The sequence below is a fragment of the Eptatretus burgeri genome, chromosome 4 (assembly GCF_056783735.1).
Source record: "Eptatretus burgeri isolate ZD-2024b chromosome 4, Ebu_testis_v1, whole genome shotgun sequence".
NCBI classification, from domain to species: domain Eukaryota; kingdom Metazoa; phylum Chordata; class Myxini; order Myxiniformes; family Myxinidae; genus Eptatretus; species Eptatretus burgeri.
In genome coordinates, this window is record NC_140964.1 from 81,379,206 (window position 1) to 81,404,545 (window position 25,340).

The window sequence follows — 25,340 nt, forward strand, 5'->3', positions numbered from 1 at the left end:
ATATGCCGACGTATGAAAAATTTGCCGAATACGCTGGCACACGTTGAATACGTTATGGGTAAGTTTTGTATACGTTAAGAGCACGCTGAAGCACGCTGGCATACGTCGTAGTATGCCGAGCACGTCGACAAATTTTAATCATGCTCAAAATTTTTAGACATATACCAGCGTATGACGCACACGTTCCGCATACGCTGGCCATAAATTGTAGGCACGTTATGCGATCGTTGACACACGTTACTTGTAAGTTACTCATAAGTCGAAACACGTCGAGGTAATGTTTAGCGTACCCGAAACTTATTTCTAACCTATGAGTAACGTGCTTTGAACCTATAAGTAACGTGCTTTGAACCTATGAGTACGCATCTCCAATGCATATTGACGTATGTAGACGTATTTGACGTCTCCCGGACGACCACAGAACTTACTGAACGTGTTACTAACTTACAGCGACCGTATAATGGCGTATTGGCAGCGTTTAGGGGAATTGGTGTATAAAAATGGGCTTCACAGGAGGAACCCGTCAGTGTTCCAGACTCCATGTTTTTTTTGTTTTTTTTTTCTTCGGCATGACGGTGATGTTGACACTTCGATTCCTAGTGCGGTTATGATTTAAATCGTTGAGCAGCAGCCTTTTAATTATATTATATTATAACTGCACTAGAAATCAGTGTCAACATCACCGTCATGCCGAAGAAAAAACAAAACAAAAAAAAACATGGAGTCTGGAACACTGACGGGTTCCTCCTGTGAAGCCCATTTTTATACACCAATTCCCCTAAACGCTGCCAATACGCCATTATACGGTCGCTGTAAGTTAGTAACACGTTCAGTAAGTTCTGTGGTCGTCCGGGAGACGTCAAATACGTCTACATACATCAATATGTGTTGGAGATGCGTTACTCATAGGTTCAAAGCACGTTACTTATAGGTTAAAAGCACGTTACTCATAGGTTAGAAATAAGTTTCGGGTACGCTAAACATTACCTCGACGTGTTTCGACTTATGAGTAACTTACAAGTAACGTGTGTCGACGTGTGTCAACGATCGCATAACGTGACTACAACTTATGGCCAGTGTATGCGGAATGTGTCCGTCATATGCTGACATACGTCAAAAAATTTTGAGCATGTTAAAATTTGTCGACGAGCTCGGCGTACTACGACGTATGCCAGCGTGCTTCAGCGTGCTCTTAACGTATACAAAACTTACCCATAATGTATTCGACGTGTGCCAGCTTTTTAGACAAATTTTTCATACGTCGGCATACGCTGGCTAAATCGTCAAGGTGTGACAGCGGCTAAAGATCAGTTTCGCAGTTGAAATTTTGGAATTAGGCTTAGGTTAAGAGATTCTTTAGCTTATCACACGTGAAGAAACGAAATAAAAGCATGAACACTCGGAGATGTTAGGAGTGTTAAACAATGTGCGAATTGCACACAGGAATGCTTCTTTTTTTTAGCAGTCGGAACTGCTGCTAAGCTTAATTCTGCAGTTCAAACTTTGAAATTTGGCGCAGGTTAAGAGATTCTAGAGCTTATCGCATGTGCAGAAATTAAATAAAGCCTTGAACACTGGCATTTCTTGGCCTTTATAAGCATTGCGATGTATCCAGTGATTTGTAGGTATGATGATCAGGCATTCGATGATCCGTCTATCCATTGGGACCATATTCTGTACGGAGCATCGGTGCTGCTGAAGCAGTCTACTGGGATATTGGGCACAATCCTGGACGGGTTGCCACTCTGACGCAGGATACTCGAATGACTCAATGATCCCAGCAAGCTGGTACTCACTTTGCTGATCTCGAAATGATGGCAGGCTGAGTCAACCCCACCTGGTATTGGTGGGTTGATGAAGGATGAAGCCTTGATAAAGGAAAATTAAATAAGGCTGTTAATTATTATCTTCAAAAGTGGTGTTTAAATGAACCCAAACACCCAATTTTCACTCATGCACTTCCTTGGAGTTCCTTTAGTATGCATGCAAGCAAAGTTTTTGGAATTACGGGGGACACACACACTGACCTTTATTATTATAGACTAGCAAATACCACCCTTTGCTTCGCTGACGGGAACATGAAGAGAAGGGGGAGGGAGAGGGTTGGAGGAGAGTGAGGAGGTGGAGGGAAATAGAGAGGAGGGGTGGGGGAAGGGAAGGCAGACATACAGTGGAGTGTTAATAACAATTAATACCGTCTCATCAAAATGATTCTGCATAGAATAACATCCATCCATCCAGTGGGACCATACTCTGTGAAGAGTAGCAGTGCTGCCGAAGCAGTCTTCTAGGCTATTGTGCAAAATCCTTGACAGGTTGCCACTCCAACACAGGATACCAGCAAGCTGGCACTCATTTTGCCAACCTCAGAAGGATGACAGGCAGAGTCAACCCGACCTGGTATTAATTCAACAGCCAATCAGGATTTGAACTCAGAATCCTAGGATCCCAATTCCCAAGTCCACCACCCGAACCATTAAACCAACAACAGGCATTTCGAATAACAGTGAAGATGGAAACAAAATAATGTCTGAAATTCATTTTCAACCAGCCTTGCTATAAATACCACCCAGAGACAAACATCGCCCAGCCATGTCCAGAGATAAACACAGTCCGGAGACAAACAGCACCAGGACACGTCACGTCCAGAGTCAAATAGCGTCCACACATAAACACTGCCCGGACATGTCTGGAGACAAATACTGACACCGCCCGGACATAATCACCATCTCGCACTTGGTTTTTCAAACCCGGGGGCGTGACCCCAAGTGGGGTCGCCGGGCAAATTTTGTGGGGTCGCGGGCGTCCGCTTGCAGTGAAAAAAATTGTGTATTTTTGATTGGTGTTCGCTTTTACCGGATGTAATATAGACAGTTCGTTCAAAGTATGGGAACCGGCACAACATGACGCTTGGAATGGGATCCAGCCGATGCGCGGGCTCGCTGAAGGGCGGTTCATTTTGGCGGGAAATTAGTGGTTTGATCCACGGCCTCTCAGACTCGGACTCTGACTCTATCATTAACGTCCATTCACGTCTCCACGTACGACTCGAGACCTTATTTGTGATGGCAGCAACGGCCACCAGCAAATCTCGAGAACGTTCTAACCAGGATAAATTTCTGGACCTTGGATTTTACTACGTGGTGGATAAAAGTGGGGCACAGAGGCCTCAGTGTGTGATTTGTTTTGAAGTGCTTTCTACGGAGTCTATGAAACAAAATAAGTTGCAGAGGCATTTGACTACAAAACATGCACCTTATCAGGATAAGGAGAGAGAGCGTTCTTTGAGAGGAAACTTCTTGCACTCAAGAATACGCGTCTTGATAGAGAGGGTACATGGCATCAGACCAATTCTCGGGCATTAGAGGCATTATCGAGTGTCGCTCCATGTTGCCAAGTGTCTCGGGCATTATCGAGTGTCGCTCCATGTTGCCAAGACTAAAAAGCCTCACTCCATTGCGGAAGAACTCGTGCTGCCATGTGCAAAGGACATGGTATCTGTGATGGTTGGGGAGGAAGCGACGAAGAAACTGGCAGTTATACCCCTCTCTGACAACACCATCCAATGCAGAATTGAAGATATGAGTCTGGACGTAACGGCTCAGGTCGTACAAAAGATCAAGGAATCGCCGTGGCACACCATACAGTTGGACGAGTCCACTGATATCGCATCGTACGTGCAACTCATTGTCTGGGTCCACTTCATCAAGGCTGATAACTTTGTCGATGAGCCTCTGCTCATCAAACCATTGGAGGCCACCACCAAAGGCGATGACATTTTTGGGAAAGTAGAGCAGTTTTATCGTGACCATGATCTGGAGTTCGGAAAGTTGCTCGGTTCTACAACAGACAGCGCGCCAGCAATGTTAGGAGTGCATTCTGGATTCAAGGCTAAATTGCTTGAAGTGGCTCCTCAGACCTCCATGGTACACTGCATGATTCACCGAGAAGCGCTCGCCTCTCGTACTTTGCCAGAAACCTTGCAGAGCGTGCTCTCAGAAGTCGTAAAAATGGTGAATCACATCAAATCGAGCGCCCTCAACACGAGGTTATTCAGGCTATTCTGCCAGGAGATGGACGCCGACCATAAGAATTTACTATTCTACACTCAAGTCAGATGGTTATCTCGAGGAAACCTTCTTCTGCGCGTTTACGAGCTCAAAGATGAACTGAAGGAGTTCCGACGCACACAAGGGAAAGCGGCATGGGTAGCGTTGCTTGAGTCAGACTCTTGGCTGTCAGAACTGTGCTATCTCGTTGACATCTTTGAACGTCTCAATGTCCTCAACCACTCCCTCCAAGGCAAAGACGCCAACCTCATGATTTTTCATGGCAAAATGAGCGGATTTCTGGCGACTCTAAAATTACTGGCAGACAAAGCAACTGTTAAGCGCTTCAGCCTTTCCCCCCGTCTGGTGGAGCATCTAACGACCTGCCAGTACGATGATACTGAGCTCGACAGTCTTTCTGGGGGAGACAGCACGTCACCTTCGGTCGCTCATTGAACAGTTCGAGCACTATTTCCCTGAGCTGGATGTGCAGTCCTTTTCTGTGGTTCGGGACCCTTTCACGGCTCCACTGGACTCGATTGCTGATGAAGATGATACAGCACAGGAAGAGCTTGTACAGCTCCAGCAGGATTCAGGAGCGCAGGCTCTTGCGCGGCCGAATTCGTTGTCGACATTCTGGTGTAAAATGCTGCCGTCGTACCCGACCCTGTCACGGTATGCCATTAAGGTTCTCATGTCATATCCTTCATCATACTTTTGTGAGCAGTCGTTCTCCACCATGGTGGTGATTAAAACAAAGTACAGAAATTGCCCAGAAATGGAGCATGATATGATCCTGGCATTGTCATCTACTTCTCCACGAATAGAGAAGTTGGTTTCTGAAAAACAGGCTCATCCTTCTCACTGATATATCTAAATGTCATTTGGACTAAACTTCTGAAACATTCAACTGTACTATTTGGATACTGTCGGCTATTCTCCGTTTACTCGTCTATGAAAACATGACTATGGTGAATAAAGTAAACAGTAAATGTTCTTGTGTCATATGAAATATTATCTTATATATTATGAATTGGGTTTTGAATCTTTTGGGTCGCGCGATGTAGAGAGGTTCTGAAATTGGGTCGCCACTAAAAAAAAGTTTGAAAACCACTGGTCTCGCAGGACATAACCAATGCCCGATATGTGTGTGAGAGAGAGAGGGGGGAGGGGAGAGAGAGAGAGAGGGGGGAGGGGAGAGAGAGAGAGGGGGAGGGGGGAGAGAGAGAGGGGGAGGGGGTAGAGAGAGAGGGGGAGGGAGAGAGAGAGAGAGAGGCGGAGGCGGAGGCGCAGACACGCATACACACAGTAGGAGGGAGGGGAGTTAGCAAAGAGAAAATGTTATGCTTTATGAACAACACACACAATATATATATATATATATATATATATATATATATATATATATATATATATATATATATATATATATATATATATATCTTTGTTTTTTATATTTTGTTATGGATTTCAGAATTGGATCCGACTAATGCACACAACATCCAGGTCCTCAGACAGTTATTTAGAGAGATGCATGTTCAGAATAGACCCATCTCCTTGTTTCTAACTCTTTGATGCATTGGAGAAGGGTATAGAACTGATTTCCTTTCTTATGGTATGGCCTTTTCCTCTTTACGACACGTTCATGCACGTGAGAGAAAGCCGTTAGCCCAACGGAGACTCATTCCACCCCTTTCCATCAGGACACGTTGGCTTGGAGGTGGACGATTTATTTACACTTTGGACTTACAGGATGTTTGATTAACACACCACGGGCTTTTACCGAACAGATATTCTGATGGTCAAATATAGCTGTGGATCATTTACCTCACCCACCTCTCTTTCACCGACGTTTAACATCCACCTTTTTCCATCAATGCCTGACGACCCATTCGGCGACTCTGTGGACACTGGCTGGCCCCTGTCCTTGTCGGGCTGGTGGGGGGGGGGGGGGGGTAAGCGATGGCCATTGTTGACATTTTGTGAGCGCTTCACGCCCCTACTCAGTTGTTCCAGCAAATGGCCGCTTTCTGGCGCTCGTCCAGTGCCCCGAACATGGTGGCGTAAACAGGCCTGTGCTGATTGGGGGTTGCGTCTCACTTGATGGTGAGGAAGGGATGATCGCGAGATTGACAATTGGAGGTCATGTGCAGTGATGTGCCAATAGACAAGCTGGATTTGGTTGAAGTCTGCTTGAGGCTCCGCTGACACTGGTCACCTATAAAAAAGGACAGGAGGACCGCCTTCTAGAAGGTTGGTGATAGCTCCTGGTGGTTGGTGATAGCTCCTGACAGTTGCTGGCAGCTCCTGACAGTTCCTGACAGTTCCTGACCATTGCTTACAGCTGTCCGTTGGTTGCAGCTTCTGATAGCTCCTGACAGTTGGTGATGGTTCCTTCCAGCTCCTGACCATTGGTGACAGTTCCTGACAGCTGGTGACGGTTCTTTACAGCTCCTGCCCATTAATTGCAGCTCCTTATAGCTGCCCGTTGGTTACGGCTCCTGGTAGCTCCTGATAGTTGGTGACGGTTGGACCGTTCCTGCTGGTTCTGCACGGTAGCTGCTCTTGGCGTACCTGATTCTTGGTGGACCTGATTCTTGGCGTACCTGATTCTTGGTGGACCTGATTCTAGGCGTACCTGATTCTTGGTGGACCTGATTCTTGGCGTACCTGATTCTTGGCGTACCTGATTCTTGGTGGACCTGATTCTTGGTGGACCTGATTCTTGGTGGACCTGATTCTTGGTGGACCTGATTCTTGGTGTACCTGATTCTTGGCATCCCTGGTTCCTGGTGGTGATGAAGTGACGTCGCTTGGTGTTCGAGCCTGTTTGCGGGTGGGTGTACGGCGAGGCAAGGCGCTGGAAGCGGACCAAGGCACGCTCACACATTTTGGGTTGTTTTATTGGACGTACAACAGCTCCTGTCTTGGTAAGCTGAGACCAGATTTCTTTCCGCCCTGAATTATCTGCTGGGTACCCATGTCTAGTGTTTAATTGTTAAGTAAGGCATAGTGATAAGCATCTGTTCTTTGTCTATTTTTCTATCAATGCCTGTTGAATTCTTTATTTGCTTGAGGTTATTTTGATTGATTTGAATTCATCCATTTCCACCACAAGGAAATAAAAAGTTCTTCAGTTTATTTATTTTTCTTATTAATAAATTCCTTGTTGACGTTTCAACCTGTCCGCGCTTGTCCTTTCCTTCCATTGATCCAGCATCGTCCGAACCCAGATAGACTGGGAGATAATTCCCAAACTAATTAACCTGTCATAGTTGGCGTGCACCAGCGGTAAACGCTCGGCCGCATTACTTAAGATCTAATCAAGATAAGATTTGTGAATTGCCGAAGGCCCGTTCCCTGGTCAGGAAGCCACTTGACTTCAAGTTAAACGGCAAATTACACAGTGGACACTGGAACTCATGGTTAACTGATTGGCATTCGTGGTTGTTAGGCAACCCACCATACCACAAAGTTAACTGTTGAGGTGGCCCCAGGTCCAGTTCTTCCGAGGAGAAACGAGGATTAACCCCCTCATAATACACTCGGTACCCAAGGCCGTAACAATATTTCTAATATATGGAGCTATAAAAATAATATATATACATTTATGTACATACATATACATATACTGTATATATATATATATATATATATATACACATACATATACACATACATATATATTGTTGTGGTTGACGAAATTCACAAACCACCATTCAGGTCCCTTAGGTGAGATATCTCTGTAAGTATATGTGTAGTTAGGCCCAAACCCGTTGTTTCGAGGGAATAAATGTCATTCAGTCGGGCTGCGACTCTTCAGGATAGCCGTTTTTCTTTTACTATCTTTATTTTGGACCAGCCGCCATTACTACCACCACCAACCACAACGCCGCTTCACAACAACCACCAACCACAATGCCGCTTCACAACAACCACCAACCACAACGCCGCTTCACAACAACCACCAACCACAACGCCGCTTCACAACAACCACCAACCACAACGCCGCTTCACAACAACCACCAACCACAACGCCACTTCACAACAACAACCACCAACCACAACGCCGCTTCACAACAACAGCCACGACCTTTACCGTCACAACTCGCCACCATCGCATCCCCACCATTCTCGCGCCACTTGTGGGCACCGATACTGGACTCGTGTAGGGCGCGCACCGAGCAGCGTATTCAAAAACATCACAGACTTTCCGCAGAAAAACGGATCAAAAACGACTCACGTCCACTTCTGTTCCGTCCTATCGGTGAGCGAGGGGCGATTTGGCCCCGCCTCCAGGGCGTTGGAGGGCGGTCGCTATATGCAAATTCATGGATCAAAAAGTATTCACGCCCACTTTTCCTCGGTCCAATGGGGAGCCAGTTAGAGGTGAAGGGTCGGAGGCAAAGGGTCAAGGGTGAAAGAGCGAAGCCACGGGGCTAATATAAACGGCTGCGTTCGTCAGTAAAGGGAGTTGTGCGGAGTTCAAGAGAGTCGTCGGTGGAGCTGGAAAGAAGTGGGAGAAGTCAAGAGTGAAGAGTTGGGACGAGCCAAGAGAGGAGACGGAGAGGGCGAGTAGACGGAGCTGTGGAGAGGTGGCGGCGGCGAAGGCGGACGAGGGGGTGCTCGCGTCGGTGCCGGGAGCTGCAGAGGGAGAGGCCAGCAACGCGACTGAGGTGGAGGAGGAGACGCTCGCCGCGGGACCCGAGACAGGGTGATATCCTCCTTCCCCCGAGCATCAGCAACCCCCTCCTGTTTCCCCCCGCGCTGAGATAGTGCGACAAAGGGGGCCCCCTTCCCACCCCCTACCAGACACTGTCCGCGAGGCCCGCGGAGTTGAGGCCCCACCGCCGCTCTGCGTCTCATCATCAGACGGTAGGCCCGACACGGTCTCGGCCCCAGGCCCGCCTCATCCTTGAGGGTGGTTCTTTTTCTTTTGTTTTGGGAATATGTGTTGTCGGCGCCGTCTGTGAAGTAAAATTGTATAAGTGTTGCCGTGTGCCCGGTAGTCGGTTAGATCTGCATTGTTGCATTTGCTTTTTGTGTAATATTGTGTTTCTTCTTCTATTACATTTGCTTTTGGTGTAATTGTATATGTGTGCTTTCCGTTCATCCCGAAATAAATGTGCTTATTGTTGAACTGTTTTCCCGCTTCGCTTCGTCTTTTCCTCTATTGAATCTCCATCTTGCTTCACGTAAAGGGTTGGTCGTGGGCTAAAACGCCCGATAATTAATCGAACCGTCGAGGCCGACGAATAACACCGCTAGGTTATCCCGATAGTACGGAACGGCTCGCTTAAAGTGGCCCGTGTCCGAAGTCGACCTGCGGCGAGGTGCGATCGCCCGGTCTACCCTCCGTGTGGGTACTTAGGTAGGTCGAATTTGGCGAGCAACCCTATCCCACGCGGGGGCCGATTGGCACGATCGTGGTGAGACCGAAAGGTCCACCCGTGACTGGTTCCCGGCGTTAGTCCGAGAGGGTCACGACTGGATTGTCCGTCCGGTGGGCGACGTGCGGCGATTCGAGTTACGTGGCCGTCCGCACGCCGGCGGGCGCGAATCCGCAACAATATATTAGTCAGGTCAGGTATGGGAGCATGTGCTTGAGCAGCGTGTCGCTGCTTCCAATATTCGTGTGGAAATCCTCTGATTGGAGTCAGTGTGATGACCGAGGATAGTACGTAATGTATACAACCCAAAAACCATGAGTAGTTTCACCGTTGTTTTGGTGGAATTTCAATAAACAAATTATAAAAACAACGTTGCATTATAGATGTTTCAAGGAGATGTGCACACACATTATTCGTCATAAACAGTTGCGAATCATCGTGTGACGAGTGGAAAAAAATTTGGCTCTATAATTTAGATAACATTTCAATACGGCAAACAAAATCAGGTGTTATCAAACATATTTTGCTTTGAAACTCACAAATAGAAACCATATAACCTTTGTAAAGTACACTCATGCAAGCATGCACACAGAGGGGTAAATCAATTGCCTCTGTCTGTCTGTGAAAAAGAATCGAAAATCATTCTAAACAGGAAAGTTACTGTTTTTAGGAGGATCATAAAGGACACAAACAACAGGCACGAAGAACTGATTTATGTTGTTGTTGTTGTTATTGTTGTTCTATCACCCTTGGGCCTAGACTGTTCTCTTGAGTAAGCCCACAGCATGGAGACAGTCAAACAATTCTCCAGGAGCGCTGCAGAGATCCCCTGCATCCAAGATGGTGTACCCCCACCTTCGTGAAGCAGAGAGAGAGAGAGAGAGAGAGAGAGAGAGAGAGAGAGAGAGAGAGCGAGAGAGAGAGAGAGAGAGAGAGAGAGAGAGAGAGAGAGAGCGAGAGCGACACACAGACAGACAGACAGACAGACGAGACGGCCAGTCCATGAGGACAGATGGGTGCTCTGACTGTGGCTGAACTGCCCTGACAAATCCGGGCAGTACTGCACGGAGAAGTGGGAGAGATTTAATCCTTCACTTGCATTGGGGGGGCAACCACTGTGAAGAATCATCCCTGATAGTTTAAATCTAATGTGTTAAATAAGGTGGTGTAAAAGACTGTATCCCAAATGCATCAATGGCAGTAAGCTTTCGATTTTATGTTTTTTCTTTTTTCAACAGCCTTTAACACTTTATTTCTTTCAACTGAATTATATATTTTGAACAATGTAGAACACAAATCACCTTGTTGGCCCTTCCAAACATCTTCAGTTTAGCTCTAATTTGGCAAAATGGTACGCCCTCTCGACCAATGAAATTTTCCGCTCGCACTCGCAGAGCGGGGGGATATCGAGATTCAGACAAAATGGTGGTGCCCAGCGATGCATGGATTCATAACAATGCATGAGCTAACTTTGTCCAAAAGATATGTCTGTTTAATGCATCTTTTTTCTGTTGGGGCATGGTGGTGATGTAAGTTCGTTCCAAAATCGACAGTTTCTCTGAGAAGAGTTGGCAGAAGGTTCAGTTTTCGACTGCTCCGTTTTATCCGCTTGCTTTGTGTGGTTACTATCGCACCTGTTATTCAAAGTTCATGAACAAAGCTAATATAGATCTTGCTTGGAAACACAGAGCAAGAGGTGAAAAGAACCTTCCCAAGTCCTTTTTCTCCAAACTGCGCAAGGCAGGATGTTCTATGACCTCTCTAGTTATTATTGCTCTTGTTGGTGCTGGATCCTTAATAAATGTCAGTAGTTTTAGGGTATGCCACTATCAGACACTGAACTTGTGAATCCAGACTCATGTAATTGATACTGCACTTGCATAGTGTATCATTCAAAGGAAAAATTAGCATTCACAGAATTTAAGTCTTTGGTTTGAGTTTGTGCCTGCTGAGAGAACTTAAAATGAATGTTTAGATTTGTTTATATTCTCCTATCGGCTGAGCATGTCCCAAGTGAGGTGACGTGGGTATAGCGAGCACAGGTTGCTGAGCATTTATGTAGTGAGCGGTGAAATGTGCTTGGTCTGAGGACTGAGATGGCACATGTATGGACGACACTTTACACATTTATATCGAATGAACTATGGTGTATGGCATTTGAAGTGTATTTACACACTCGCAAATACTGTCAGACATCGTTATTCATGGATCGCTATTCGCGGACCCCAAATATTCAGTTTATAAAATGTGACCTGCTTCTACATTCGTGACCCTGTGCTTTGCGTATTTGCAGTTTTTGGCGGCGGTATTTTCAATTTTTTCACGCTTAAATTTTTTTTGCGTTTACGCAGTTTTATGCGTATGTATTTACGGTTTTTCATGGGAATTTTCACGGGATTAAAAAATAATTTTTCTCATAAATCACTAACCACCGGGAACCTATCCCCCCTTTTCCCATTGGAACAAAGCCCTGCTCTTCGCGGATTCGCTATTATCAACTTATCTCCCTGAATATGTGCGGGTACTTCCGCATAGTTGGCTGAGTTTAAATATCCATTTATCCAACTAGCCTTTCTCTCATAGCGGTTGAATGTGTTGCAAAATAAACTATTTGCTGAGTCCGACCCACTGGGTTGATAATGGCCTTTGACCTTTTTTTATATTCGTGATTCATTTTTACTCTGCGCACACGAAGCGAAAAGTGGGGTAAAGCAATTGGTTTACTTTGTCAATGTGTTTGTCTTAATTTAATTTAAATTGAATGTTATATTTTGAACACAAATCGGAACATGAATCAGAAAACGAATCAATAGCCACAGGCTGTTGGAGCACAATGTTTGTGAACCCAGTAATGCTGTAACCCAGTATTTTATTACAATTATCAAGATATACTGTTACATTTCACCTTGCGAGTGAGCTTTAATTTTTTTTTTATCTCCGTTATTAATTTCGGCATTACATTAATATTATTCTTGTCTCATTACATTATGAGAAAATGACTTCATGCTCAGAATAGCAGAGATGAGACTTTTATCCTCTATTTTAAAGTGTCATCCCGAGTCCAGATATTTTCCAAGATGAATGTAGGTTTGTTACATATTGGCACCAGTAAACAAACAATTGATTTCTTGTTGCTGATTTCCTGTTGCCATTATTCCTCGCAGAATGCCTCTGAAGAGCCTTTGTGAGAACATGCAGAAGCAGATTTTGTCACGAGCTTTCTTTGGCTGTGGGTTTCGCGGCATCATAAACGTCTGCAGAACCTTATCCTGAAGCACTTCACTATATGGGTATAACATTGTCTTTACCACTTGTTCTCCCTCTTTCACTGGTAGGGCTCGCCTACTGCAAACACTTGTCCACCGTTCGGACACACCTTTCTGCACTGGTGCAGCCAAGTCCTCTATCGCCAAACCCTGGCGACTCTGAAGGCATCACCGCCAATGCCTGGGAGTCCTGGAAAGCAGGCTTTCTGGTATGTAATGTATTTGGATTAGAGTTAGGCAAGTGGGACTTTTAGTTTCAACAACTTTTAGTTGATAAAATCCATTGTTTTCCTCGTCCACCAATGCAGGCCGACATACTCACCTTCTAAGAGACAAGTATTTTGTTGTCCCCGATATGCATATTTATTTGAACTTTTAGTTTCATCTTTAAAGTAACTTAGAACATAATAGTTTAATGTCAAACCTTTCTGTGTTAAAAATTATTCCTTTCGAAACACTTCCAGTTAGCAAAATGGATGGCAGTGTAAATTATGCACATGTTTAATCAAAGTTGGCCCATTTGGTGTTCCCATCTGAGCACTTGCCTCATGATCATGCCTTTTCATCGTAGAACTTGAGCGAAAGTGAGCTTTTTCAACGGGTGTATTATGGTGGAGTGGAGCAGTGTGTGAGACGATACGTCTGGCCTTACCTTCTCCGTCATTACCGCTTTGGAATGAGTTGCGGTGAACGTGACACGGTGCATGTTTTTACCACACTAATCCTGTTTTTTAGTTGTCTAATAAAAATTTCTGATACAATAGGTGTTGTTGCAGGTCACAAAAAGACGGAGGCTAATTTTCGAACTTGTTTTTTTTAATTGGACATTGAGCTCCTCTATACTGTCGTGAAAATGCCTGTTGCTTACTGCAGGTGGATGCAGAAACGCGTGAGCGTTACCAGGCACTGCTGGCAGAGTGGCATATGTGCAAGGCAGCAGTGCAGCAACGTGGTACGAAGAATGGCAATGGACATGCAGGACACTCGTCATTGGGAAGCTTGGGACAGACGCAGAGCACGTTGAACTCGAGTGTCAGTAGTGAGGTAATGGCTCTTTTTCTCTGCCTGGTGTATTTGAGTGGAATTTGTGAGCAACAGGGCTCCATATGCACGCCACATCCTTGAATACATCACTTGCCATTGTCACCCATATGTCGCCAACCTTCTGTCCAAGTCTCTGTCTCTGTACATGATAGCTATATCCTAGCACATAGACCAAAAAACACTATAACTCATGGCCTACAGTGCAATCAGACCAACTAAGGTGCTTTCCCATTGCTCACACAATTATGGCAATCCTTCCTGAAATGCTGCTGATTCAACCACCTCTGCTGCAAATAATGCATTGATTTTTATTGAAAATGAGAACTACTACCTTCAAAAATGGAGAAACCAGGTTGAGCTGACAAATCTGCCTGCTGTGTTTGAGTTTCCACTGATCTCACTGCTAAATACACCCACCAACAACCACTGACCCATGTAGTGACTTCACCTCTTCTTATTTCTCTCACTTACTCTTACCTTTCTTTGCAAAAGGGACAGGCCCCAAAAGCAGTGCTTTGGCCACCTCTCCAATTAAACACACTTAAACTCAGCCACTCGACAGTCCCCGCATTGATTCTGCTTTAGGCACCTCATCTTAGCAATGTGGGGAATGGGATGAATTGACACCAGAAAGGACTTAAACCCCAGAAATACGATAGAAGGAAGCACATGACTTAAAATCAATAGAACGGTTGAAGATTATATTATCTACTGCTTAATTACTGGTGCACTATTCACAATATGCTCTGTTTAGCTTCTCTAAATCTTCCTCAAACATCCAAGGACACTCCATGGATTATGCCAAAAGGAACCACAAAGATACCGTCATGATAGGACCGAGACATGACAATCCCTAAATATATTCACTAACGACACCCACTTCAGCTGTTCATGGAAAGTACAAACAAGCAAAACATGACCATTCCACATTTCCATCACCTCCTGCACAAGCCCAAACACGTTTTACATATGTCATTGGTTAATTACAATTTATTGAGGTTGCTCGTTTGGGTGCATCGCTGCAGTGCACCATTTGGTAATGTCAAGATCTCTGACCTTGATTTGGCAGATGATGCAGTCATCTTTGCGGAGACTCTAGATATCCTTTTGGGGGCCCTCGAGGTGCTGAATGAGGAGTCGGAGCTGCTGGGATTATAGGTTTCCTGTGTCAAAACTAAGACTAAGGCTTTCAATGACATCTTGGACACTACTATCCAATCTGTACGAAGATTTATGTGGCAAAGATGTTGAAGTCACGGAGAGATTCACTTACCTTGGCAGTGATACTCATGTCTCTGCTGGCTGTGAACCGGAGGTCAACAGATGTCTGGGTCAGGCCTGGGGAGTCATGGATTCACTCGATCATGGGATGTGGTGCTGCCGGTACCTGTGCAGGAGGATGAAAATCTGAGTCTTCAGATCCTTGGTGCTTCCAGTCTTGCTCTATGGATGCGAGACTTGGACTCTGACCAGGGATCTGAGACGGAGACTTAATTCCTTTGGTACCAGGTCTCTTCAGAGAAAACTTGGCTATCGCTTGTCGGACTTTGTGTCCAACGAGCGGTTGCTGAGAGAGACTCAAATGAGGTTTGTTACCTGCTTAGTCCATGAGCATCAGTTGCGGCTGTATGGACATGTGGCTCGTTTTCCTGACGCTGATCCTGCTCACCAGATTCTCTCACCGAGGGAGCCTCGTGAGTGGAGGAGGCCAATGGGCCAACCACGTGCCTCGTGGTTACAGCAGGTTGATCAGCATCTCAAGGAGATGGGGATGGGCCAGGCATCTGCCTGGGGGATGGCCAGACGGAGGCCCTTGGAGTACTGGTGGAAAGTGGACGCAGTAACGCGCTGTTCCTGCGCACGCTCCCATACCTGACCTAACCTGAGGTTGCTCAACTCTGTTCCCTCATCATTACCAGTTGATGAACATCTCATTATTGATTATTCGCAGCTAACCTACTGTATTTATTTATATATTTAGGTCACTTTATGACATGCATGGTTGTGGATGGTTAACCCCCTTCCCCTCTTTTCCCTCATCAATAGTGTAAAATAACTACTAAATCATCTCTCCAGCTTGCTGAAAAAAGTTGTCCAAACTCTACTGCAAGAACCTAGAGGTCATACCTGTAAGAACATCAGGTTTCCTCAAACCCTCTCCATGCATTTCATCAACAGGAAGCAAATCCCCCATGTTGGGAGAGACATCCCACCGATTTTTCTACCTTTTTCTTTCGATGACGCTGGCCTCAATAATGTCATGAAGTTTTGCCAAATACCTCCCAACAATTGCAGCCAGGGTATCATCCTCTCCATCATTCATGATATCTGTGAGCCTTTTGATTTTTAAAAGGAATCCCACGAGCTACATCATCAACATCCTGCAGCCAACAAAAAGGGCTCCTGTTTTGGCCCACGGTGCCCCGATGGCTCTTCTTCTTCTTCTTCTTCTTCTTCTTCTTCTTCTTCTTCTTCTTCTTCTTCTTCTTCTTCTTCTTCTTCTTCTTCTTCTTCTTCTTCTTCTTCTTCTTCTTCTTCTTCTTCTTCTTCTTCTTCTTCTTCTTCTTCTTCTTCTTCTTCTTCTTCTTCTTCTTCTTCTTCTTCTTCTTCTTCTTCTTCTTCTTCTTCTTCTTCTTCTTCTTCTTCTTGCAGCTTGGCTGCCGTGTAGCTATCATTTTGTTGGGGCACGACTATACCGCTGATGCTGTGCCCTTATACCAGTACAATGGCACTCATTTCACCGACCTCAGAAGGATGACAGGCTGAGTCAACCCCACCTAGTGTTAATTCAGTCACCAACAGGGCTCAAACTCAGGACCCTAAGATCCCAAGCCAGCCACCCTCACTACTAAGCCAACACCAGGCTACAGCTCTCCACAAAATCCTACTTCCAGAGACACAACAAAATAATGCCACAAAACTTGATCCATTCGAACAAATATCATAATCATCCTTTTTCTTCCTCATAATTTGTTTTCTTCCAACAAATATGCACTTGATCCACACTCCCCCTACCACTCACCTTTTGAAGGGGCAGCACAGAGTTTTGAGCCTTCATGAGCAGTGCTTAGATTCTGTTTTCATAATTACATTTGTCATCACAGTCATCATCATCTTATTCTCGTCGTATATTGTCGAACGTTATTATAATTATTGGTCTCAACAAAGGGATGTCAGATTGGTATCATAGCCATCATTAACCCTTTGAAACCTGAGTTCCTTAGACTTTCGGTTCCCCCACCCTGAACTCCCTGGAGAAAAATCCGACCGCTCGAGTATATGGAGGTTTGAATAGCGGGTGGTAAAACAGCCACCAGGGTTCAAAGGGTTGACCATAATATTAAATTGATGAAGGAAAGAAGGGGGAGAGCAGTTGGGAGTTTACATTTTCCTTCCATGAAAACAGAACGTTTCCTTCACGGTTTTCTAGGTGTTTGAATCGACTGAGGACCCGGAACCTACTTCTGCATCCATGGATCTCGGATCTGGCTCTGGGCAAGTCAGCCTGGAAATCTCAGAGCCTGAGCAGGTTCCTGTTAACCTTGATGCCATTAATGCCAATGTCCAGGTTGAGTTGGTTGAAGATAACCAACATTGCGGTGGCGTTGGGGATGTTCAACGGCAGACTTCCCAGAAGGTCTCATTGGAAACAACACAGCCCTTGGCAGCTTTCTCGGTATGTATTGTTTTCCTTTTATTTAATATGATTGAAGACTTGTTGAAGATCTGTAACCTTCATGTTATTACATAAAATATTGTTGCGGGCCGGCGGGGTCTGGTGAGAAGATCACTAGGTGGGGGAAGCTGCGTTGATTCCCACCAGACTCCCCAGAATTGTAAGCCGTCGCTCACGGATAATTCCGTGACGCGGCGGGTCGCTTAGCCGACCGTGGACGCCAATAACTCAACCGTGTGACCTAGAGTCCTCCCGTCTATGGAATCGGGTTACCTAATTAACCACGTGGTTTGATTACTGGGGAACCACGCCCTCGGTATGCCTTGTCCGAACCAGATCAGATCACCTCTCCGGATCGGATGCAGCTGAGCGACACTGCCAAGGACGTACCGGCTCGAAGGAACGGATCGTTGGGAATAAAGACCCTGCTAAACTTAGATTCGAACCATGCTGGACCAGTGAGAGAAAAGACAAAGGCGAGCTGGGAACATTCTTAATGACAATTATTTATTAACAAGCAAGCGAGGAAAAGTATGTGGTACGACAAAGATTTATTGGGTATGTAACGCAGGGAAAGAGGAGAGAGGTGTAAGGTGCGGCAATAATACAAGCAACTTACTAAAGCAGACACAGTGCAGACTTGACGCGAGATTATTAACAGTAATAAAACTAGAACGGGCACTCGTAGAGCGCATACCTTCGCCAAAGCCACGAGTTTGAACATGGCATGAGAGTGAAATGAGGAACTAAAATTCCACTAAATCTGCTCGGGAATTTCGCAAATTTAAAGTCCATGATCCGGATTTTGTGAAAGGATTTTGTTATTAGAACTATTACGATTATGACAATTTTAGGTGATTCGTTGTCCTGAGTGCCGAACTCTGTAGCATGTAGGTTCGGATTCGGTCGAATGTCACTGACCACGCAGACACGACCTGGATCAAGTAGATAATGTTTTCAAATCCGAGCGAGGACAAAAACGTCATTTTAATTGGCGTCTAATTAAACAAGAAAGTAAAACTCCTTTTACTAAACCATGAGCGAAGCTATGTGCATATCAAACTATACCAAGTCTCCTTAATGAAAATTTGTTGTATTTATATATATTCAAGTTATTACCTTTGTATTAAGTTGTCCACAACGCATCTCAATACAAATATGCATTTCGTGACCCCCATGACCTTTGACCCACAACCGCTACTTAGGGTGACAATAGTACTATACCTTGTGTCATTTCAGAAGATGGGGAATTGAACACTGAACAATTTGGAGTTAATTTCATGTAAATCGGAAACATATTAACCGTTTTCATCAAGAAAAAAACGATGTTGACCTTTTTGTGACCTTGACCTTTGATCCGATCGCTCCCAAAATCTTATGGATTTGTCCTTTCATGATGCCAAACAAATCCAAAACAATTAAAGCCTCTGCGTTTTGTTTTTTTTTGCGTTAAGTTGTCCACAACGCTTTCCGATATAAATGTGAATTTGTGTGACCCCCTTGACCTTTGACCCCCAACCGCTGCCTTGGGTGACAAAGGTACTATACCATGTGTCATATTAGAGGATGGGGAATTTAATTTTGAACATTTTGGAGTTAATTTGCTGTAAATCAAAACAAAATTGACAATTTAATCGCGAAAAAACGATTTTGACCTTTTTGTGACCTTGACCTTAACCTTTGATCCGATCGCTCCCAAAATCTAATCGATTTGTCCTCTCGTGATGCCAAACACATCCACAAAATTTCATGACAATCTGCAAAGTGGTTTTTGTGTAATGTTGTCCACAACGCTTCCCAATCAAAAACTCCATTTTGGTGACCCCCTTGACCTCTGACTTCCACAGACTAACTAGGGTTGCAAACACTATACCATACGCTATATCAGTGGATCGGGATTTGAATACTGAACATTTTGGACTTAATTCGATGTAAATCGGAACAAAATTGACACTTTAATTGCAAAATAACGTATTTTAACCTTTTTGTGACCTTGACCTTGACCTTTGATTTGATCGCTCCCAAAATCTAATCTATTTGTCCTCTCATGATGTCAAACAAGTCCACAAAATTTCATGACAATCTGCTAAGTGTTTTTTGCGTAATGTTGTCCACGACGCTGCCCAATGAAAAATGCTTTGTGGTGACCCCCTTGACCTTTGACCCCCAACCGCTACCTAGGGTAATTACGCCACACTTTCATGTGGCATAGCTTAGAATGTAGAATTGAGTAATGAACATTTTGGTGTTGGTTTTATCTCGTTCGGATAAAAATTGACCGCGTTATGACGAAAATACGATTCTGACCTTTTCGTGACCGTGACCTTGACCTTTAATCCGATTGCTCCCAAAAGCTTTGCCTGGCGTCCTTGAGTAACTGCACATCATCTCTGAAAATTTCATGCAAATTGGTCCAGCAGTTTTTGCGCAATGTTGTCCGCACACATATTTACAAATAAATAAATACACAGGGGTCAATACAATACCTTCGTCAAACGAAGTTTGCGAAGGTAACAATAAGGATCTTTTACAGGCTTACTTAACAGACAGGTGCCAGCACACTCAGACACACACAGAAAAAGAAACCCCAATGAAAAGGGACTTTTGCAGCCAGGGAGGGAGGGGAGTTGAGGTTATAGCTTTCGGTACCTGGGCGTTTCGGGGGAGGGATGCTCCATGGTACGGTACCCGACAATAGTCGCGTTGTTCTGGCCACAAGCGCACGTGTGGAGATCGTGTTCTGAAGGAGGAGCTTGAGTGGAGAAGGGCGAAGTCCAGAGGGCGAGGGTGGAGCAGTAGGCGGGACCAGGTAGGTGGAGTTGAGAAGCAGGAGGTGATTCATCGAGGTTGTGTGGGCGGAGATGAGGAACAGGAGGCGGGCCATCGAGGCGAGACATGGGCGGAGTTGAGAAGCAGGAACACTCCGCGTGAAAACACCCACACCAAACACACTTGCACTTCTCTAGACGGAGGAATTTCTCCGTCTTTTATAGAACCCGAAGCTCGAGGGAGGGGCCATGCCGAATCCAACGTCATCACCCGAGTCGGGTGCTCCGACTGGCTCCGACCCCTCACATGGTCCGTCAGCCTGGGCCGGGTTTCGGGCAGACGCTGGTGCAGCCTGCCCACCTTGCTGCCAAAGCGTACGTGACTCACCGCACATGTCTGCTTTCGGGTAGACGTTGATGCACGGTTATCGTAGACGAGACGAGGGGCAAGCAGGCAGATTTACCTCAGAGAAGAAAACAAAAAGAGTGAGGATAAAATAAAATGGGAAATGATTTAATAATCCTAACTATTAGACCATTGCAATGCACTCCCTTGTTTTCCCACTAAACAAAAGGAAGGGGTCTATCTGCACATATATTAATGGCATAACTGTCTCGGGACACCTATCTGTTGTATGCATGCGGTTCGAAGAACCGCAACAATATAATACAAGTCATGATTCAATAACAAGAAAACAAAGCATAGGAAATATAATGTATGATATTATACAAAGTTACCTGCTGCCCTTTATCATTCAGCTCCTTCACGAGCTTATGATGTTTGTTTAAAAAACGTGTTATGAAGTGTTCAACATTCATACCCCCAAGTGGGATGAGATCAAGGGTTGAGGAAGGCTTTACAAATGATGGAAAGGAGTATCATAAAAATTACCCCCGTGCGGGAGTGACGGTCATCTTTGCGAGAAATAATACCACAAGTTCTCAATGTTCAGTTATGACCGAAGACTACTGCGCAGCTCCACTGCGCAACTCGAACTGCGCAGTTTGGTTAAAGATGACTCGGCATTTTTGTGCGCGTGCACGAAATTATATTTTGAAAATAAATGCCGATGTTTACATTTCGGGTTTTGAAACTTTTGCACTTTCGGTGGAAAATGTATAAATATAATATACAAGGTCAGCTGCTCTGCAATGACACCATTCACTAACTTTTACCATGCCCAATAGAGAATATATAGCCTCCTGAAGGTAGGGCAGTTTTTGCAAACTTTGAAGTCACATGACGCGAAAACGAAAGCGAATATCGAAAATACGGCCTGACCAAATTTAGATATTGTCCCATAGATTCATATGCCACAATCGAATTCAAGATTGCTTGAGAAATGTATGAGAAGATAGATTTTGAAAATCGTCATTTTCGCATTTTTTGCCAACTTTGATGTCACGTGACACGAAAACGAAAGCGAATATCGAAAATCCGGCCCGACCAAATTTAGATATTGTCCCATAGATTCGTATGCCACAATCAAATTCAAGATTGCTTGAGAAATGTAGGAGGAGATAGATTTTGAAAATCGTCATTTTCGCATTTTTTTGCCAACTTTGAAGTCACGTGACACGAAAACGAAAGCGAATATCGAAAATCCGGCCTGACAAAATTTAGATATTGTCCCATAGATTCATATGCCACAATCAAATTCAAGGTTGCTTGAGAAATGTAGGAGGAGATAGATTTTGAAAATCGTCATTTTCGCATTTTTTGCCAACTTTGAAGTCACGTGACATGAAAACGAAAGCGAATATCGAAAATCCGGCCCGATCAAAATTTAGATATTGTCCCATAGATTCATTTGCTACAATCAAATTCAAGATCGCTTGAGAAATGGCGGAGGAGATAGAATTTTAAAATCGTCATTTTCGCAACTTCAAAGGCCTCGTGACCTTGACCTTGACCTTCGGTGACCTTGAAAGTCATACCATCGTGTACGTCTCATCAACCTCTATCAGGATCACTAATGACCAGATCTCCCGCTTCAACTTCATTGTGAACGGACGGATCGAAGGACATCGACACCCATATTATTAGGTCATGCTCGAAGAGATGACCTAAAAAGGGAAATGAACAAAGCTTGGTAGCTTATGAGAAGGAAAGGTAAAGAAAAAAACAAGAGATAATCATTGACTTTGTAGTTGTAAAATGGCACTTTCGTTTTTACCATTATGTTTTAGTTGTACTATTAAAACAATGTTGTAGTTGTAATTATAGTACTTTCAGATTATTACTACTTTAGTACTTTATAGTACCATATTTACAACAACATGATGTTGTGAATTAAAGTGCAACACAGCAGAATCTGGAAAATAAGCGTATGCGCTTATTTTTAGATTTAGTGGAACATATATGTGCAGACAAACTCCATCACAAAAAGGGGGCGAACGTTATGTTTTCACCCCTGCCTGTCTGTTTGTTACTTACAAAATCGGATATTTTTTCCATTATATTGGTCAGTCGATTTTCTTATTCTGTCTGTCTGTCTGTCTGTCTGTCTGTCTGTCTGTCTGTCTGTCTGTCTGTCTGTCTGTCTGTTTGTCAATCGCCTACAGCTCACAATTTGAAACCGATCGTCATGAAACTTTACCAAGTTGTGGAGGTAGTCTCAAATGAGAAGCCAATTGATTTTAAGGTCGAAGGTCAAAGGTCATCTTGAGGTCATATTTCTAAAATCGGCATTTTTCATCTGATTGAATTGAAAATTAAACAGCAATTGCAAAGTCGATCACTGAATTGAGAAAGCAATTATTTTTGAGGTCAAAAGGTCAAAGGTCAACTCATGCTGAAACTCCTAAAATCATTAAATTCCATCTGAAAAATCGTCAATTTTCATCCGATTGACCTGAACTTTGATTAAGATTGTCAATTTTAATCTTCATGAAATGGTCAATTTGATGTACCCATGGCAACCTTTGGAGAGGGGGAAGGATTTTGCAAGTATCATGCTCTGCACGATGTCTTTTTTTGTTACTTACGAAATCTAAAGATTTCGTAAGTATATTGATCACTTCCGTCCTCTGTTTGTGTGTTTGTGTGTTTGTTTGTAGGCACGATAACTCAGGAACGGAAGAAGCTACCAATGTCAAATTACACCACGTGATTCAGGAGGGTGATGGCTAGCGCTCATTAGATTTTGGTCAAAATCGGTCAAAGGTCAAGGTCACGGTGAGGTCAAACATCCAAAACATAATAACTCGAGAAAAGTTACCACAGGTATTGTTGACGGAGCGTGAGTTTGGAAGATCGAGGTAAATTCGGCGGAATTTGTGTGTCAATTCATCGAGTTACGGCTGTTTTAAAAATTTCAGTGTTGTAAAATAATATTAAATAATTCCATAAATTCCTGTAGAGAAATGGAGTATTTTTGCTTCGGTCGAAGTTACGAGTTCGTTTTAACTTTGATTTTAATTTTGTCTTCGGTTTTTGCGATCGCTAAGGATGCTTAACACTCGGTTGTCGAAATTCTGGTAAAAATCGGATGTTTTGGAGAAATTTTAAGATTGTATAAAAAATATTTCACTCGCCGCGTCACGGCTCATCACGTGTTGCAGCGCGCTCGAGCAGAGGTGTCGTTGAGTCACGTAAAGGTTTTCTGTGTGCGCGCTGACGGTGTTTTCGATAAAGATAGTGTTTAAAACTCATTTTTTATCCCAATAAAGATTATCGTCGCATGCCTGACTCGCTAAGCCGTCGGATTATGTAAAGATTGTTGGTGGATGGCCGAATATTATGGTTTTGTGACTTTAATAAAATAATGTTAAATCATTGCGTGGAGAAATGGAGATTTTTGCTTCGGTCGACGTTACGATTTTTGATGGTTTGGTACAAAATCATCGTAGAAACTTCTGGTTTGCATCGCTACCTTCTCTCGAGACAGCTTTTATTAGACAAGGTCAGAGGTCAAGTTGACGATTTCATGAGTAACAGTCTATGACTGCTTGTGTGTGTGTGTGTGTGTGTGTGTGTGTGTGTGTGTGTGTGTGTGTGTGTGTGTGTGTGTGTGTGTGTGTGTGTGTGTGTGTGTGTGTGTGTGTGTGTGTGTGTGTGTGTGTGTGTGTGTGTGTGTTTGTTGGCACGATAACTCGAGAACGGAAGAAGCTACCAATGTCAAATTACACCACTTGATTCAGGAGGGTGATGGCTCGCGCTGATTAGATTTTGGTCAAAATCGGTCAAAGGTCAAGGTCACAGTGAGGTCAAACATAATTACGTAAATTCATCTGGAGAAATGGAGTATTTTTGCTTCGGTCGACGTTACGAGTTCGTTTTTACTTCGATTTTAATTTTGTCTTCGGTTTTTGCGATCGCTTAGGAGGCTTAAAACTCGGTTGTCGAAATTCTTGTAAAAATCGGATGTTTTGGAGATGTTTTAAGATTGTATTTTTTTTTTTTTTTTTTTTTTTTTTTTTTTGTATACCTTGGTCGAGGCTCGTATGAGAGCTAACACACAACTCACAGCAAGGAGGCATGAGACAAGAGGGGCGGGAGTGGAAGGGACAAAACATTGGGGAACAGACACAGGTGAACTGTGGAAGGGAGAGGGATGGGGATGGGACGGGGAACATGGTGAGGGGAAGATGGACATTAAAGGGACTTTCAGGAAGGAAAGCAGGAGAATTGAAGGAAGTGGGCTTGGGTGGATTATCGGGGTAGAAAAGATCGAGGATTTGGATGGGGGAAGATAAGAGGTGGTGGTGAACAGCTGTTTTGAAAGCCTGGAGGGAAGAATGGGAAAGAATAGAGTGAGGAAGTTTATTCCAAAGGCGGGAAAAAGAGGAATGAAAGAGTGAAGATGAGCAGTGATTCGTGATTTTGGTAGTTTTACCAGAAGGGGGTTGTTGGCGGACCTTGAGCGCCCTGTGGAAATGTGGTTGGGACAAATCACAGAGAGAGCAGGGGGGGCAAGGCTGGAGAGGAGTCGGTAGAAGACAGAAAGACCACCGACCAACCTGCGGTGATTGAGTGAGAGGCCCAAAGACTCAGCTTCATTGCGGGAGATGCCAATGATCTTAAAAGCCCTGGTTTCGACAGCGTGAAGTCGAGAAAGGTGGGAGGCAGGAGCACCAGCCCAGAGGGGAGAGCAGTACTCCATCAGGCTACGGACAAAAGCTTTGTAAGTGGTCAGGAGCTCAAG

General features: G+C 44.3%; 1 protein-coding gene across 4 annotated transcripts in view; it reads left to right on the plus strand.

The window, feature by feature from the left end:
* SGSM2 (small G protein signaling modulator 2) overlaps nt 1-25,340 on the plus strand; it is a 171,594-nt gene that overhangs the window by 85,299 nt on the left and 60,955 nt on the right. For all 4 annotated transcript variants that reach the window (XM_085878954.1, XM_085878956.1, XM_085878955.1 and 1 more), the window contains 5 exons: nt 12,604-12,668; nt 12,775-12,914; nt 13,277-13,405; nt 13,579-13,749; nt 17,180-17,425. In XM_085878954.1, the coding sequence (XP_085735080.1) occupies nt 12,604-12,668; nt 12,775-12,914; nt 13,277-13,405; nt 13,579-13,749; nt 17,180-17,425 (751 nt within the window). The remainder of the gene's footprint in view (nt 1-12,603; nt 12,669-12,774; nt 12,915-13,276; nt 13,406-13,578; nt 13,750-17,179; nt 17,426-25,340) is intronic.